Below are 17,462 nucleotides of genomic sequence, written 5' to 3'. Positions count from 1 at the left end.
AACTGATGTCCTGTTGTAGCCTACCTCAAGACTGCGTCTGAAAGAGTCTGAAATGCATTCTATTTTTTGTGTACTATAGGGAATAGGGTGCCATTTGTGACGCATTCACCACATTCATTGATTTTTGGTGCTAAGTGTTCTAACCCCCGAACGAATCAGATGACTCATACACACATTGCTAGGCTACCGTCTGTGTGTCAATAGGCCTATCCTCTTGTGACCCTTTCCTGCAAGCCACAGGAAAGTACAACTCACTATGTGTTTATGGTAGAGAGTATTGAAGTAAAGAGCTTACTATAATTGTAACCCCTTACACTCTTGGGAATTGGCCTATATGGATAGGGCTAAATTGAAATGTTTCTTACACAATAAATATGTAAAGAATATGCATAACCATGGTAGCAATTAAAAGAGAATAGTTTGGAGATTATCTGAAAATGATTAGACTAAAGGTGAGGACACAACAGTTCACCTGACACGACTGAATCCAAACATTACACTGTTGATTTTATGTGCATTTTACATTTACTGTACTTTCGCCACATTTGTTGATAAGTGTGCACAGTTCCTAAGTAATTGAAATGCACTTTTATGACTCAAAGAAGAGTCTTCAACTATACGTTTTTTTTTGTTGCTCTCATAGCTGTGCCGTTGAGGAACTAGAGCAAGCACACTTGTAGTTATTTTATTTGGAACACAGCCCTGCGTCCCCCGCCTTTACACAATTACTGTTGTTGTTTATGCAATCCAAAAAAACGGTCCTTTATAAATCGCAATCTAGGTCAGGTGGGCATAATTTGAAAGCTTGTTCTATTGCCAACATGACTAGCTAAATTATAAAATATGATCTTACAGTGTTAGGTTTTCACAAGTCAATTCAGAGAAGCAGATTGTAGTTTTGGTCCGCATAGAATGGAGTCATGAGCAGCGTTCGGATGCATGGTCCACGGCAATTTTTCTTCATAATACAACAAACATAGGCATCAAAGCGGTATTTATTACAATCCTCAATGTCTCATCTTTCAAAATACAAAGAGTTTCCGTAATTTACAGCATTTCCCTCACTCAGACAACAAAAAAATAACTAAAGTTGCCCAATTAGTTGGAGGGATTGGGGCAACTCAAACAGGAGGTACCAGAACAAAAACTCAAAGAAGAAGTACCAGTTACTCGCTCATTACGGAAGTTGTCTGATGAAGCGGTTGCTAAGCTACAGGTTTCGCTAGCACAGACTGGAATATGTTCCGGGATTCATCCGATAACATTGAGGAGTTGACCACATCAGTCACCGGCTTCATTAATAAGTGCATCGACGACGTCGTCCCCACAGTGACTGTACGTACATACCCCAACTAGGGCTGTTACGGTGACCATATTACTGCCACACCGGCGGTCACGAGTGATGAAGGCAGTCAAATTCCACATAACCGTTTAGTCACATAATTAGGCTTCTCCAAGCTCTGATGCTGCTGATGGTCATTAGTAGCCTACCAAACTTGCTAACTGCCTGGTACTCAGCACTCTATTGTCCCTCTAATCACTCTGACATCAATGCAAATGTGATCAAAAATCTAATCAAACACTTCATGAAAGTACATGAGCTCATGTTGCGCAACATTTCTATAGGCTATGCAGTTGCGTGAGAAAACAGTGATGGCTTCTATTAAAAAGAGGAGGATCCCATCAGCCTTCTATAGGCTAGGCCTACTATACAGTGAGGGAAAAAAGTATTTGATCCCCTGCTGATTTTGTACGTTTGCCCACTGACAAAGAAATTATCAGTCTGTAATTTTAATGGTAGGTTTATTTGAACAGTGAGAGAAAGAATAACAACAAAATAATCCAGAAAAACCCATGTCAAAAATGTTATAAATTGATTTGCATTTTCATGAGGAAATAAGTATTTGACCCCTCTGCAAAAAATGACTTAGTACTTGGTGGCAAAACCCTTGTTGGCAATCACAGAGGTCAGACGTTTCTTGTAGTTGGCCACCAGGTTTGCACACATCTCAGGAAGGATTTCTCCAAGTCATTAAGGTTTCGAGGCTGACGTTTGGCAACTCGAACCTTCAGCTTCCTCCACAGATTTTCTATGGGATTAAGGTCTGGAGACTGGCTAGGCCACTCCGGGACCTTAATGTGCTTCTTCTTGAGCCACTCCTTTGTTGCCTTGGCCGTGTGTTTTGGGTCATTGTCATGCTGGAATACCCATCCATGACCCATTTTCAATGCCCTGGCTGAGGGAAGGAGGTTCTCACCCAAGATTTGACGGTACATGGCCCCGTCCATCGTCCCTTTGATGCGGTGAAGTTGTCCTGTCCCCTTAGCAGAAAAACACCCCCAAAGCATAATGTTTCCACCTCCATGTTTGACGGTGGGGATGGTGTTCTTGGGGTCATAGGCAGCATTCCTCCTCCTCCAAACACGGCGAGTTGAGTTGATGCCAAAGAGCTCCATTTTGGTCTCATCTGACCACAACACTTTCACCCAGTTCTCCTCTGAATCAAAAGAACACAGACACTGGACAGAGGAAGATTGTAAAAAAGTGTTATGGACAGACAAATCAAAGTTTGAGGTGTTCGGAACACAAATAATAAAAATTTTGAGACGCAGACCAAATGAAAAGATGCTGGAGGATTGCTTGATGTCATCATTCAAGCGTGGTGGAGGCAATGTGATGGTCTGGGGGTGCTTTGGTGGTGGTAAAGTGGGAGATTTGTACAGGGTAAAAGGGATCTTGAAGAAGGAAGGCTATCACTCCATTTTGCAACGCCATGCCATACCCTGTGGACGGCGCTTGATTGGAGCCAATTTCCTCCAACAACAGGACAATGACCCAAAGCACAGCTTCAAACTATGCAATAACTATTTAGGGAAGAAGCAGTCAGCTGGTATTCTGTCTATAATGGAGTTGCCAGCACAGTCACCGGATCTCAACCCTATTGAGCTGTTGTGGGAGCAGCTTGACCGTATGGTACGTAAGAAGTGCCCATCAAGCCAATCCAACTTGTGGGAGGTGCTTCAGGAAGCATGGGGTGAAATCTCTTCAGATTACCTCAACAAATTCACAACTATAATGCTAAAGGTCTGCAAGGCAATAATTGCTGCAAATGGAGTATTCTTTGACGAAAGCAAAGTTCCTTGACGAAGCATGCCTCCCACAGTTCAATTTTGCTGGACCCCAGGAAGTGTAGCTGCTGCCTTGGCAGCAGCTAATGGGGATCCATAATAAATACAGTTGTCAAGTTGGCTGGATGTCCTTTGGGTGGTGGACCATTCTTGATACACATGGGAGACTGTTGAGTGTGAAAAACCCAGCAGCGTTGCAGTTCTTGACACACTCAAACTGGTGTGCCTGGCACGTACTACCATACCCCGTTCAAAGCCACTTAAATCGTTTGTCTTGCCCATTAACCCTCTGAATGCACACATACACAATCCATGTCTCAAGGCTTAAAAATCCTTCTTTAAGCTATCGCCTCCCCTTCATCTACACTGATTGAAGTGACATCAAGAAGGGCTCATAGCTTTCACCTGGATTAACCTGGTCAGGCTATGTCATGGAAAGAGCAGGTATTCCTAATGTTTTGTACACTCAGTTTATATGTACATAGCTACTTCAATTACCTTGTACCCCTGCACATCGACCCGGTACTGGTACTCCCTGTATAAATCCATGTTACGTTTACTCATTATTCGTTATTCACTGTGTATTTATTCCACTATTTCTATTTTTTATAGTATTTTTGATCTTTATCTTAACTCTGCATTGTTGGAACCCGTAAGTAACCATTTCACTGTTAGCCTACAGCTGTTGTATGAAAAAAGTATGAGAATGTATGCACTCACTACTGTAAGTCGCTCTGGATAAGAGCGTCTGCTAAATGACTAAAATGTCAAATGTAAACGTTTACGAAGCATGTGACAAATACAATTTGATTTAGATTTATACTTCTTGTTGAGCGCAGCGCTCAAGTTCGGAACGGCTGTCAGTCAAAGACCATACAGTGCTGTGAAGTGGAGACCCTGAGCTCTGACTTCATATATAGCAAGTTACTGTACAGCCACTGCGTTCCAATTTAGGCGCTTATCAGTGTCCAAATACGCCATTTTCAACCGGTATACAGGTACGAGTGTAAAGGGTTAACCCCTAACAAATGGCACACAGATTTGTTTGTCAGTTCTGATGATATTGTCACTTGTTTGCTCTAGCCTGGCCACTACGTGATTTGGGTGCCTGCTTCAGCCAACTCCTTTGATTGTCATGTCAAGGACGGTAAAAGCGGAGATAGACTGGCCCTCTACTGACTATAGTCTAGTGACCCCTTCCAGGCTTCTTGGTGTAACTGTTAGTATGAGGGCAGTCCATAATAACACTCTGTGATGAAGGGATGGATGGTGTTGAGAAGTGACCGCTGACACATTCACAGGAACACAAACATGGCTACTGAAACAGCACTGTAAAATCCATGGGCTTGTTCCAATACTTAAAAAATGCACCCTTTCAACCTCTTTTACTAAATATTCACAGTTCTGACCTGACTGGATTGATGGAAGCTATGTGATGGGTAGAAACCCATCCAGTAAGGTCAGTGATTACTTTGCAGAAGGGAGTGTGGAAGGGGAATGTTTGAAGTATTGGGTCATGGCCCATGTCGTATCTCAGAGCAGACCCAGAGGTGAGAGGGGGCTTCTCTAGCTCCTGCCAATACATACACAGTAGAGGACTGTTCGTTCACACACTACAAACATGGTAGGACATAGAACAAAACAGGACCCATAGACTTTTTCTCATATTTACAAAAGCAGATATTGTCTATTATTATTTCCATTTCAGTAGAAAAATCATTGTGCTGTACACGTAGGGAATGTCGACTTAGCTATTGGGCAGTGCTTCAGTTCACTTTACCATGCAGAAAGGAATGGTTCCGAATCGCTCTTCATTCTAAATACAATAAACTGCAAAGGCTCGTTTGGCAAATCTATAGGAAATACTGGTCAGAATAAACACATTGTTGTCGGTTCCTCCTACAGGTCATAACAGGGGAGTGTCTCACCCTCTTAATATAAGCAGGATGCAGATCTGACAGACGCGCATGCACACACACACACACGGCGTAGTCAGCAGGAAACATGTCACAATAATGATAAATGTATGTCATCATCCCCAGGGTGCAACAGACTGGATGTTGCAGATAGAAATACCACAAATAAAGCTGACACGATTCCTTACTCTACATCATATATTTGTATCTGGGCGTTCTGCAATGCGGCCCATGAGTTATCTGAAGTTCTCCCTCAACAGGTAGCCCCTCTTCCTGTCAGTGACTGAGGGTTGAGAGGGGAGTTTTAGTCCCAGAGTTTGGCTTTGTGAATCCTTCTTCCTGCCCTCATTCCTGAGACTGGTGGAGTGAGCACTGTAGAGGTTTGGGCAGCCAGTCATTAAATGACTGATTCCACTTGATAAGGTGCAGTATGATATACTACAGTACCCATAATGCTCTGTGTACCGTCTTGTTATCAATACATGAGGGTCTGAAATCTGAATCTTTGTTCTCCATCGTTATGGTTACATGTGGTTTTGTCCCTGGACCCTAAGAACAGTTTGTCCCGTTAATTCACTTTAAAGACGTATAGTCTGTCCCAGGACCCCTAAACCATCCTGTTCCAGTCATATCATCATAGCAACATGTTACATCAGTCTATTCCAGCTGTGTTGTCATAGCAACGTGCTACACCAGTCTGTTCCAGCTGCATCGTCATAGCGACATGTTACACCAGTCTGTTCCAACTGTATCGCCATAGCAACGCGCTACACCAGTTCTTCCAGTAGTGTGCCCAGGCTGTGGCGATGTTCAGATGGTCCAGTGATGGGCTTGTTACACATGGGACACACACAGCGCACCTCCAGCCACTTCACCAGGCAACTGCAGGGGCAAACAACAATTCAGTAACACATACAGTACCAGTCAAAAGTTGGACACACCTACTCATTCAAGGGTTTTTCTACATTGTAGAATAATAGTGAAGGCATCAAAACTATGAAATAACACATATGGAATCATGTAGTAACCAAAAAAGTGTTAAACAAATCCAAATATATCCAAATAGCCACCCTTTGCCTTGATGACAGCTTTGTACACTCTTGGAATTCTCTCAACCAGCTTCACCTGGAATGCTTTTCCAACGGTCTTGAAGGAGTTCCCACATATGCTGAGCACTTGTTGGCTGCTTTTCCTTCACTCTGCCGTCCGACTCATCCCAAACCATCTCAATTGGATTGAGGTCGGGGGATTGTGGAGGCCAGGTCATCTGATGCAGTACTCCATCACTCTCCGTCTTGGTAAAATAGCCTTTACACAGCCTGGAGGTGTGTTGGGTCATTGTCCTGTTGAAAAACAAATTATAGTCCCACTAAGCCCAAACCAGATGGGATGGCGTATCGCTGCAGAATGCTGTGGTAGCCATGCTGGTTAAGTGTGCCTTGAATTCTAAATAAATCACAGACAGTGTCACCAGCAAAGCACCTCCACACCATAACACCTCCTCCTCCATGCTTTACAGTGGGAACCACACATGCGGAGATCATCTGTTCACCCACACCACGTCTCACAAAGACACGGCAGTTTGAACCAAAAATCTCCAATTTGGAATCCAGACCAAAGGACACATTTCTACCGGTCTAATGTCCATTGCTCGTGTTTCTTGGCCCAAGCAGGTTTCTTCTTCTTATTGGTGTCCTTTAGGAGTGGTTTCTTTGCAGCAATTCGACCATGAAGGTCTGATTTACACAGTCCCCTCTGAACAGTTGATGTTGAGATGTGTCTGTTACTTGAACTCTGTGAAGCATTTATTTGGGCTGCAGTTTCTGAGGCTGGTAACTCTAATGAACTTATCCTCTGCAGCAGAGGTAACTCTGGGTCTTCCATTCCTGTGGCAGTCCTCATGAGAGCCAATTTCATCATAGCGCTTGATGGTTTTTGCGGCTCTCTTTTGCTTATTTGAGCTGTTCTTGCCTTAATATGGACTTGGTCTTTTACCAAATAGGGCTATCTTCTGTATACCCCCCTACCTTGTCACAACACAACTGATTGACTAAAACACATTAAGAAGGAAATAAATTCCACAAATTAACTTTTAAGAAGGCACACCTGTTAATTGAAATGTATTCCAGGTGACTACCTCATGAAGCTGGTTGAGAGAATGCCAAGAGTGTTTAACACTTTTTTGGTTACTACATTATTCCATATGTGTTATTTCATAGTTTTGATGTCTTCACTATTATTTTACAATGTACAACATTTTAAAAATAAAGAAAAACCCTTGAATGAGTAGGTGTGTCCAAACCTTTGACTGGTAGTGTATATGCACGCATATACACACACACACACACAGATATGCACTTACAGATACACACGCACGCACACACACATATGCATGTACAGACACACACGTGCACACAGACACACACACACACATCTGACACATCAATTCTATCTGCTTGGCGTGAGGTGACACTTGCCTCCGGTGAAAGGCATGTTGGCATGGCAACACTCCTAGCTCATCTTTCACTCTGAAGTCCTCCAAGCACACTGCACATGTCTGCTGTGATGGCGAGAAGGAGAGGGGGAGCAATCGAGAGAGAAAGAGATAGAAACCAGGGGCGAGAGAGGGGGGGGGGGGTTGGAGAGTGTAAAAAGAGTCGGCACTAAACAGATTTATAATGGAAAGAAGAAAATAAAAAACTTACCCCGTGTAGATTCAATTTCTTTGTATCCCCTTTGAATACCACCTGTGAAAATGCATCAGTGATTACCGCTAGAATTGTGAGACAAACATTGAATGAAACAGGTTTTCCATTCACAAGATGAAGGGGTGTTTAAAAGGTCATTGGAATGTTTTTGCTCTCAACACTAGGGGGCCGGAGACACTGTGAGGATTGATGTGGGGCTGTCTTTGCAGTTACAATATATTTCTGTAATGTATTCCAGAGATTTTCAACAATTCTCCAGGCATTGTGCTTCTGATTATATGCACAGCACGACAGCAAAAAAGGTGACCTGGAAGGCACCCTAAGTTTGTATGCAAACATCTGATGATGAGGAAGTAATTGTGTTATACATGCAGTGTGTTGAACATGACTGACTTATAGAAGATAGTTCAGTAATGTGACTTTTTTTGTGGTGTTGTGACGTGGCTTACCGCTTTGTATCCAAACCTCTCTCGCTGGGCCTGGTACCTCAGTTTACTAGGAGGGAGGAGAGAGTAGAAAGAGAGGAGAGACTTTTAGTCCAACTGAGTAAGAAGACAGGCAGATGGACGGACAGACAGACAGCGGATTCATAAATGAACCTGTCTGAGTAATCACCCTGGAGGTACATAAGCTGAAACTGCTGGCCCTAGTCAGAATGTTATTTTTTAGTTTTAGTTTTGAAGTGCACTGATTGCCAAATTCAATTATTTTCAATAATTCTGTGAAAAAATGACCATATATACAGTAGCACGTTTTCATCGAACAAATGAATCTTAGTAAAGGGGCTCGTGCCCGCTGTGCATATTCAGTTTCAATGGGCATAATGCCTTTCCTCTCTTCTCTGCCACTCTGAAAGGACCACATTGTGGAGCAAAGAGGGTCATACCCCGGACACAGTGCTGTGTTGTTCACACTGAACACAATCCCACTTCATTAAGCCTCAATAACTCTTCAGACCCCAGAGCAGTCTCCAGTTACCACTGTGGTATATCCTCTTTGTCACAACACAGATGACGACAATAGACATTCCTCCTTCTATTCGTGTCTTAAAATGTGCGTGTGTGTGTGTGTTGGTGTAATCGCATAGGGGGCCCTATAAAAGCAGTTTAATTTTTTGCCTGATTACGTTTAGTTTTTTCCCAAATTCAGTTTTTTCCATTTAGTTATTTCAGGTTTCCATTTTCCAGTTTTTTGGGGGGATTCCACTCTAAAAATCACACTTTTTAAAATAGAACATCCAATTGAGTTGTAAGTCCACAACAATGCTTAAACCACACCAGGAGACCACTTTTGAGGTCTGGGAAAAACAGAGAAATTTAGATTTTTGGGTGTAGTTACCCTTTAATTCCAGTGTGCAACTAGCAAGAGGCTGTTGTCTAGCGTGTGTTTTTTTGTGATGGTAGAGTTTGCAAAACAAATACCCACTGGATTGATGCAAATAATCAAGAGATCAGGTAAGTATAGGCTACTTTGTAGTTAATATTTGATTGAGAAGGTTTTTGGGAAAGCCTTAAGGCAAATTACCATCTACCAGAAGACTTTCCATTAGCATCATCGCTAACGGCTACACAAAGTGGTAGACACGCGCACCGCACATTCACAGACCAGTGCAATTCTCGTTGCCTCTTCAGAAGGAAATACAATTTAACTGATACATTCTGTTCATTGTCTTATGATAATTAATTCATTTTCAATACATTTAGTTGATTCCCTACTAAGTTCAATACATTTTTGAATTCCGTTTTAATGTCTGGAATCTCGGATTTTATAGGGCCCTATGTGTGGGAGGTTCAGAATAGTAGAAACTAAGTTTCCTTCCAACCATGGGGCTGCAGCCTGAGGCCTTAAATAGACTCAGGGACAAACCAGGCTGATAAGCATCTGCAGCTGATTGTTTGAGTTGGGAAATACTTCAGGACAGAGGAAACAAGGGACGGGTGAGGAGATGGTCCCCCATGACAACAATACAGGAATACAGATATGCATTTGTTGGTCACAGATACCTTTAAAAAAAAGGTAGGGGCGTGGATCAGAAAACCAGTCAGTATCTGGTGTGACCACCATTTGCCTCATGCAGCGCGACACATCTCCTTCGCATAGAGTTGATCAGGCTGTTGATTGTGGCCTGTGGCATGTTGTCACACTCCTCTTCAATGGCTGTGCAAAGTTGCTGTATATTGGCGGGAACTGGAACACGCTGTCGTACACGTCGATCAAGAGCATCCCAAACATGCTCAATGGGTTGCACGTCTGATGAGTATGCAGGCCATGGAAGAACTGGGACATTTTCAGCTTCCAGGAATTGTGTACAGATCCTTGCGACATGGGGCTGTGTGTTATCATGCTGAAACATGAGGTGATGGCGGCGGATGAATGGCATGACAATGGGCCTCAGGATCTCGTCACGGTATCTCTGTGCATTCAAATTGTTATCAATAAAATGCAATTGTGTTCATTGTCCGTAGCTTATGCCTGCCCATACCATAACCCCACCACCACCATGGGGCACTCTGTTCACAACGTTGACATCAGCAAACCGCTCACCCACACAACGCCATCTGCCTGGTACAGTTGAAACTGGGATTCATCCATGAAGAGCACACTTCTCCAGCGTGCCAATGGCCATCCAAAATTAGCATTTACCCACTGAAGTCGGTTACAACGCCAAACTGCAGTCAGGTCAAGACCCTGGTGAGGACGACGAGCACACAGATGAGCTTCCCTGAGACAGTTTCTAACAGTTTGTGTAGAAATTCTTAGGTTGTGCAAACCCACAGTTTCATTAGCTGTCCGGGTGGCTGGTCTCAGACGATTCCGCAGGTGAAGAAGCCGGATGTGGAGGTCCTGGGCTGGCGTGGTTACACGTGGTCTGCGGTTGTGAGGCCAATTGGACGTACTGCCCAATTCTCTAAAACAACGTTGGAGGCGGTTTATGGTAGAGAACTGAACATTCAATTATCTGGCAACAGCTCTGGTGGACATTGTGTGGCATTGTGTTGTGTGACAAAACTGCACATTTTAGAGTGGCCTTTTTTTGGCCCCAGCACAAGGAGCACCTGTGTAATGATCATGCTGTTTAATCAGCTTCTTGATATGCCACACCTGTCAGATGGATGGATTTGATACCAAAATTATATCACAGAAAAGAAGAAGGCATATTAGCCAAAGTCACAGAATGGCACTTCATCCAGACGGATAAACTCAGCTACTGCTCTATTCAATCGTTGGGCATGTTTTGAGTTCAATATCATTACATTTGAAATGTTTTACGTCAGTATTTTTTGGAGACCCCCATGTATTCATTAATTTACCAATTATACAATCATGCAATTAATTTGACTTTGTCTTTAACAATCTAACTACATAACAACATAATGATTATAATTTATTTGAATGGTTAAATCTCTATTGATAAACTGGCTAAATCAAGATGTACCCTAGGCCTATTTGTAAGTCGCTCTGGATAAGAGCGTCTGCTAAATGACTTAAATGTAATGTAAATGCCTATTCCACCTCAAAAAGCACAAGAAAGAGGATTTTGACACCCACCATCTCATATTGTTCTGAAATTGTTTCTGTAGTTAGAAATTGATACAATTATCATTCCTGAAACATTATTTTTGTTTCAATATAATTTGATCTCTGACATTTACATTTACATTTTAGTCTGACAAATTAAGCTAATTGATTGCACCCAAATTGGCCATTTTAATTTATTGGATTCATATAATCTTCCATAAATATAGTACCTAACATTCGATTTGGACCATCATTCTTCCTAACAATGAGTCAAATATGAGGATTCCAACAAAATTATCAAAAGCCACCCACACCCCACGCCTATCCCACACCAACAACCAGTATACAGTATCAGTTCTCTATATCTGACAAGTAGTATGCAGCTGCTGCTTGGAGTATTGCTTCTTCATCCTTTGTACTGTAATGTATTTCCTGTGAATCTGGTGATGTTTTTTCCCCCCTGTTCAGAGAAACTAGCCATTGATGTCGCTTGCATTATTTACCATAAATGAGTGTGAATTTGTGAAAGTACCACGTTTTGCCCACTAGATGCTGCTGTTCCTTCTACTGCCACCAAACACCCTTTTATGCATTTTGCTGGTCTCTTGTGTTTATTAAATGGATCACAACATTTTATTTGCAACTTTGGGTAGAAAAACAATAGCTTTTGCTCATGATGAAAATAAATTGTATGGTCATCCTCACAATTCCAGCCATGAAAGCATGGCTGGAAAGCAATTAAGTTTGTCCTTCTCTTAGGCTTAATTTGTGTCCAGGTTGCTAAGAGAAGGACAAACTGAATTGCTTTCATTTAGAACTGGCTTGACCACACAATTGACCACACAATTTATTTTCATCATGAGCAAAAGTTATTCACCAGAGATAATGCGTGTCATGGCTTGCTGAAATGACATGGAATGACCCACAGGTGAATGCATATTCAATAGGAGTTTGCGCATGCATTGAGTTATTGAGCTTATTTTGACTGATTTCATGGGCCTACTGATGACAAACAATCTGTTTCCCTTCCATGTGGCATTTATTTTATTGTACTGATCAACAACATTTGCATAAAAGTGGCTTATTTTATAAAAGTGTGCGCTGTCTCTTTAACCAGTAATGACTCATTCACAAGCCAAGAAGCGGCCTGCCAGAGCCTTCGGCCTCAGTTTGCTGAGGGAGAGACGTGAGGGAGACTGATTAAGTGAATGAAGTTTTTAGTGGCAATCTGCTTTGAATCAGTATATTTTGCAGTATGGTTTGCATATTATCACAAAAAAAGTACTAGGGTAGTGAATTTATGTTAGTTTCAGCTGTAAGCTAGCAAGGAAAGGGTCAGTGCAACCCTGGATCCTTGGGACATCCCTACCCTAAACCCTAACTTTAATCCTTATCCTAACCTATTACCTAACCCTAACCTTAACCCTTTTTAACTTCAACTTCAATGGAGTAGGGATGTCCCAAGGATCCTGGGTTTCACGGGCTGCAAGGAAAGTTAGCATACAAAGCTGGAAGCTACCGGTATCTTCTTGCATTGTAAAGTTATTCTAGCCTGTATGGAAATTGTATTGCGAACGGTAATTAACAGTTTCAACATTTCTACATGCCATGTCGCATTATTCAAGTGTGTTAACTTCTGTGTAGCATGAGTGGGGAGCTAAACATGAAACAGCCCAGACTCCCAGTGCAGACTATTAATGAGTATGTGGAGCAGGCACGTGTGCTCCGTGGGGGACATCTGCTGCGCTGATAGCCAGACTTGATCCGTCAGACACATTTGGCACAAGTACCAAAAGTAACCAACATTCTAGTACCGCACCGTTTTTCACGTTTTAGTATTTAAAAAAATATGGACGTTTTGGTATACCGTGCAACACTTGCAGACAGACAGACAGATAGATAAATAGATGGAGGGATATGTTTACCTGATGAAGTAGCAGCAGAAGATGAGGCTGAGGACGAAGACGAAGACTCCGGTCCCGAAGATGACCATGTAGATGTTGAGAGGAAGGTCCTGGAACGCCACGGCAGACATGACTCCTAACCTCTGGCGCCCGACCTGCTGTGACCTTTGATCCTTCCCCTCTGACGGTGAACCAGACACACACACCCTGGAGGGAGACACACACAAACATTCAATCATTTCAGAAAAGCCTGCACGTTAAGAATGTTGATTACAAAAAAAGAATGCACACATGCAAACAAACGCACACACACACACACACACACACACTAACAGTAAGTAACCCAGGCCGTCTCTGTTGTGGGTGTGGGAGAAGATAACAGGCGCAGACAAAGCAGGAAGTGATGCAGTCTGTGGTGAGACATAGCTCAGCTGCTGTGCAGCTGGCAGGATATTGTACACCCCAAAGACTTGTTGCTGATAGACACTGATCTAAGGGCAGTTTGTATCTAACGTTAGGTTGGATTGGGGGAGGTGAGCTGATCCTAGATCTGTGACTATTGTCTACATGGGCTTACTGATGCCCTAGTCTTCTGATGTACGACTGTACAGCATGAATGCCTGTACAGCATGAATACAGAATAGCTGTATTTTCAGGCCCTGGTCCAAGTATAACAACCTGCTCACATGCGTGCACACATGCATGCACACGCACACACTGCCCTAGGAAAGTCCTTGGCTACAGACACTGTTTATATTCCTAAGCTCTATTGGTCAAGCGGCACGTGTTCAGTTTATTGGCTGAGAGAACAGAGATCACAGGTGAGGCATTCAGCCTCCAACCGAAATAAGGAAGTGGTTCAGTATTGATAGCAACATAATGCATTACCTCTCAGGCAGTGTATAACCCCTGCAGTATAACACTGCAGATTTGTGTGCGCTGTGTGCTTGTGTGTGTGCACTCTGAAGCACAGATGTTGGTGTGGGTCACTGTTAGAAGAGCCACTGGATATGAGACTGTGATTTCCAAACAGTTCCTCCACTTTTTTTCCTAAGACAATCTGAAGGTAAATGTATAAGTGTGTGTAATATAAACGAGAGAATCAATAAGTTTACTCTTGTCTGTTGTCTCAACTTACCATAAAACAGACTTGGATATCAAGAACTGTCTGCGCACAAACGAGAAGTTGCGCACAGTGCACACTCACAGTGACGTGAAGTCACCAAGGGACAATGACATACCATTAATGACGATCATATAATTTATTTTCAACGGAGGATATGTATCGTCAAAATGTCCAATGTGTTAGTAATAGAAACGATTCTATGAAGTAATGCAAGTAGGCCTGGTGTTATGCGCGCAAACTGCGCATATCATACAGTAAAATAAAAAAGTCAAATAATGGTGTCAGCTCATAACTTGTTCTTCAAGACAATCAAAACAATGCAATATCACACAGCGATTAAGTAAATATTTTGAAAAACAAGAAACGTTAACAGAAACAAATGTGTTATGCGTAAAATGCTTACCGTTATAACGAAGAAGGCGCACAGACTGCCCCTCGATGGTAGAACATGTTTATTCTTCATCAACACCAGTGGTTCGTCGTGAATGGCTGCGGCTCACATTTGGACTTTACATTCTTCCCTCGGTAGGCTATTCTCTCACTCTCTCTCTCTCTATGGTCCTTATTTTCCAATGTCCCAACCAAAACAGACATAAAGATGAAAATGTTGCCATGAGATATACATTTGCGACTTTAAATAAAGACAAAGAAAAAAAGTTGACAAGACAGATGCAAAAGGAGTCGACCGTGGCTCGTATCTTACCACATCTGTAGGCAATTTTACTTATTGTTTCTACATCTGTTGTCCTGCCCTGGTATTGTCATACACAACATTACCGTTCCTGCTAATTCCCGCTAATGTTCATAAAGTATGCGAGGAGTGGAAACAATTATTTTTTCCTCACTTTCTCTTATCGAGCCAATTTGAGTTCAAAAGAATTGGCCCAAAATAAAAAAGAACGTACATTTAAAAACATTATTGAAAGCGAAACTGTAGTAATGCAAGTAAAAAAAAAATATATATATATATTGTATGAAAACATATAGAATTCAAACGTATTGAAAATGGTTTTGAAAGCATTAAATTGATGTTTGCATTCATGCTCAAAGTTCCTTTGTGTCCTTGAAATGAATTTCCCACCCCCACACCTTCCTTCAAAGTCATATTTTCTCTCCACCGAGTTTTGGTATTGACGATGAGGCGGAGTTTGGGGGGATGGGCGTGTCCAACGAGGCACGAGGGACAGCATAACCAATAGGATACTTCAGAGATACTTTTGAGTTGCACTCTACTGCTGATTATCTACCAAGCAGAGGAGGCTGGTGGGAGGAAATATAGGCGGACAGACGCATTGTAATGGCTGGAATGGAATAAATGGAACGGTATCAAACACATCAAACATATGGAAACCACATTAACCATTAAACCATTAATTCCATTCCAGCCATTACAATGAGCCTGTCTTCCTATAGCTCCTCCCACTAGCCTCCTCTACTACCAAGCTACTTCAGGGTATGACTGATGTGTAACATTTCTGACTTGTTATTGTTTATCAGTAACCACATTTCCATCCACAGTTTTTGTGCCTGTAAAGTCATATCGTATAAAACAAAAATCACGACAGCTGTGATGGAAAAGTTTTTGTGCAATTTTATAAATGCAGACAGATCATTTGTTTGTTCGATCTGGTGGGATATTTTTGTGTGGGTAAAAAGTATTATGTGGGAAATGGCAGTGGAAACACCTTCATGCGCAAATATTGATATAATAACCATCATATCAAATCAAATCAAATGTTTTTTGTCACATGCGCCTAATACAACAGGTGTAGACCTTACAGTGAAATGCTTACTTACAAGCCCTTAACCAACAATGCAGATAGTCCGGGTAGCCATTTGATTAGCTGTTCAGGAGTCTTATGGCTTGGGGGTAGAAGCTGTTAAGAAGCCTTTTGGACCTAGACTTGGCGCTCCGGTACCGCTTGCCATGCGGTAGCAGAGAGAACAGTCAATGTCTAAGGTGGCCTTCCTCTGACACCGCCTGGTATAGAGGTCCTGGATGGCAGGAAGCTGGCCCCAGTGATGTTCTGGGCCTTACGCACTACCCTCTGTAGTGCCTTGCGGTCGGAGGCCGAGCAGTTGCCATACCAGGCAGTGATGCAACCAGTCAGGATGCTCTCGATGGTGCAGCTGTAGAACTTTTTGAGGATCTGAGGACCCATGCCAAATCTTTTCAGTATCCTGACGGGGAATAGGCTTTGTCGTGCCCTCTTCACGACTGTCTTGGTATGTTTGGACCATGATAGTTGGTGATGTGGACACCAAGGAACTTGAAGCTCTCAACCTGTTCCACTATAGACCCGTCGATGAGAAAGGGGGCGTGCTCAGTCCTCTTTTTTTCATGTAGTCCACAATCATCTCCTTTGTCTTGATCACGTTGAGGGAGAGGTTGTTATTCTGGCACCACACGGCCAGGTCTCTGACCTCCTCCATATAGGCTGTCTCATCGTTGTCGGTGATCAGGCCTACCACTGTTGTGTCGTCAGCAAACTTAATGATGGTGTTGGAGTCATGCCTGGCCATGCAGTTATGGGTGAACAGGGAGTACAGGAGGGGACTGAGCACGCCGTGTTGAGGATCAGCGTGGCAGATGTGTTGTTACCAACCCTTACCACCTGGGGGCCGCCCGTCAGGAAGTACAGGATCCAGTTGCAGAGGGAGGTGTTTAGTCCCAGGGTCCTTAGCTTAGTGATGAGCTTTGAGGGCTCTATGGTGTTGAACACTGAGCTGTAGCCAATGAATAGGCTTCTTAAATGCCCAACAACCTGCCCACTTGACCCTATCCCCTCCTCTCTTCTCCAGACCATCTCTGGTGACCTTCTCCCTTACCTCACCTCGCTGATCAACTCATCCTTGACCGCTGGCTATGTCCCTTCCGTCTTCAAGAGAGCGAGCGTTGCACCCCTTCTCAAAAAACCAACACTCGATCCCTCTGATGTCAACAACTACAGACCAGTATCCCTTCTTTCTTTTCTCTCCAAAACTCTTGAGCGTGCCATCTTTAGCCAACTCTCTTGCTATCTCTCTCAGAATGACCTTCTTGATCCAAACCAGTCAGGTTTCAAGACTGGTCATTCAGCTGAGACTGCTCTTCTCTGTGTCACGGAGGCTCTCCGCACTGCTAAAGCTAACTCTCTCTCCTTTGCTCTTGTCCTTCTAG

At 42.9% G+C, this 17,462-nt stretch overlaps 1 protein-coding gene across 4 annotated transcripts; it reads right to left on the bottom strand.

Annotated features, from left to right (window-relative positions):
• Positions 1-979: 979 nt before the first annotated feature.
• LOC311100149 (RING finger protein 122-like) lies at positions 980-15,405 on the bottom strand. Of its 4 annotated transcripts, none has more exons than XM_084140927.1 (7): positions 15,006-15,405; positions 14,706-14,863; positions 13,198-13,383; positions 8,203-8,248; positions 7,751-7,792; positions 7,523-7,605; positions 980-5,927 (listed from the first exon to the last, which is right to left on the bottom strand). In XM_084140927.1, the coding sequence occupies exons 3-7, from the start codon at positions 13,305-13,307 to the stop codon at positions 5,813-5,815; spliced, it is 396 nt and encodes a 131-aa protein (XP_083997053.1). In that variant the 5' UTR covers positions 13,308-13,383; positions 14,706-14,863; positions 15,006-15,405; the 3' UTR covers positions 980-5,812. The 4 variants fall into 4 exon arrangements, with proteins under 4 accessions (XP_083997053.1, XP_083997054.1, XP_083997055.1 ...); XM_084140928.1 differs by having other exon boundaries at positions 15,148-15,291; XM_084140929.1 differs by having other exon boundaries at positions 7,523-7,602; positions 14,706-15,294.
• Positions 15,406-17,462: the final 2,057 nt, after the last annotated feature.

Source organism: Coregonus lavaretus (assembly GCF_964263955.1).
Source record: "Coregonus lavaretus genome assembly, chromosome: 24".
NCBI classification, from domain to species: Eukaryota; Metazoa; Chordata; class Actinopteri; order Salmoniformes; family Salmonidae; genus Coregonus; species Coregonus lavaretus.
Note: the sequence above shows the minus strand (reverse complement) of the source record. Positions and strands in the feature narration are given on the sequence as shown.

Coding starts and splice junctions, on each gene's coding strand:
- LOC311100149 (XM_084140927.1), bottom strand. CDS start 13,307: ATGTCTGCCGTGGCGTTCCAGGACCTTCCTCTCAACATCTACATGGTC. Junction 7,793..8,202: donor AGAGGTTTGGATACAAAGCG/GTAAGCCACGTC, acceptor GCATTTTCACAG/GTGGTATTCAAAGGGGATAC. Junction 5,928..7,522: donor CAACATGCCTTTCACCGGAG/GCAAGTGTCACC, acceptor TTGCCCCTGCAG/TTGCCTGGTGAAGTGGCTGG.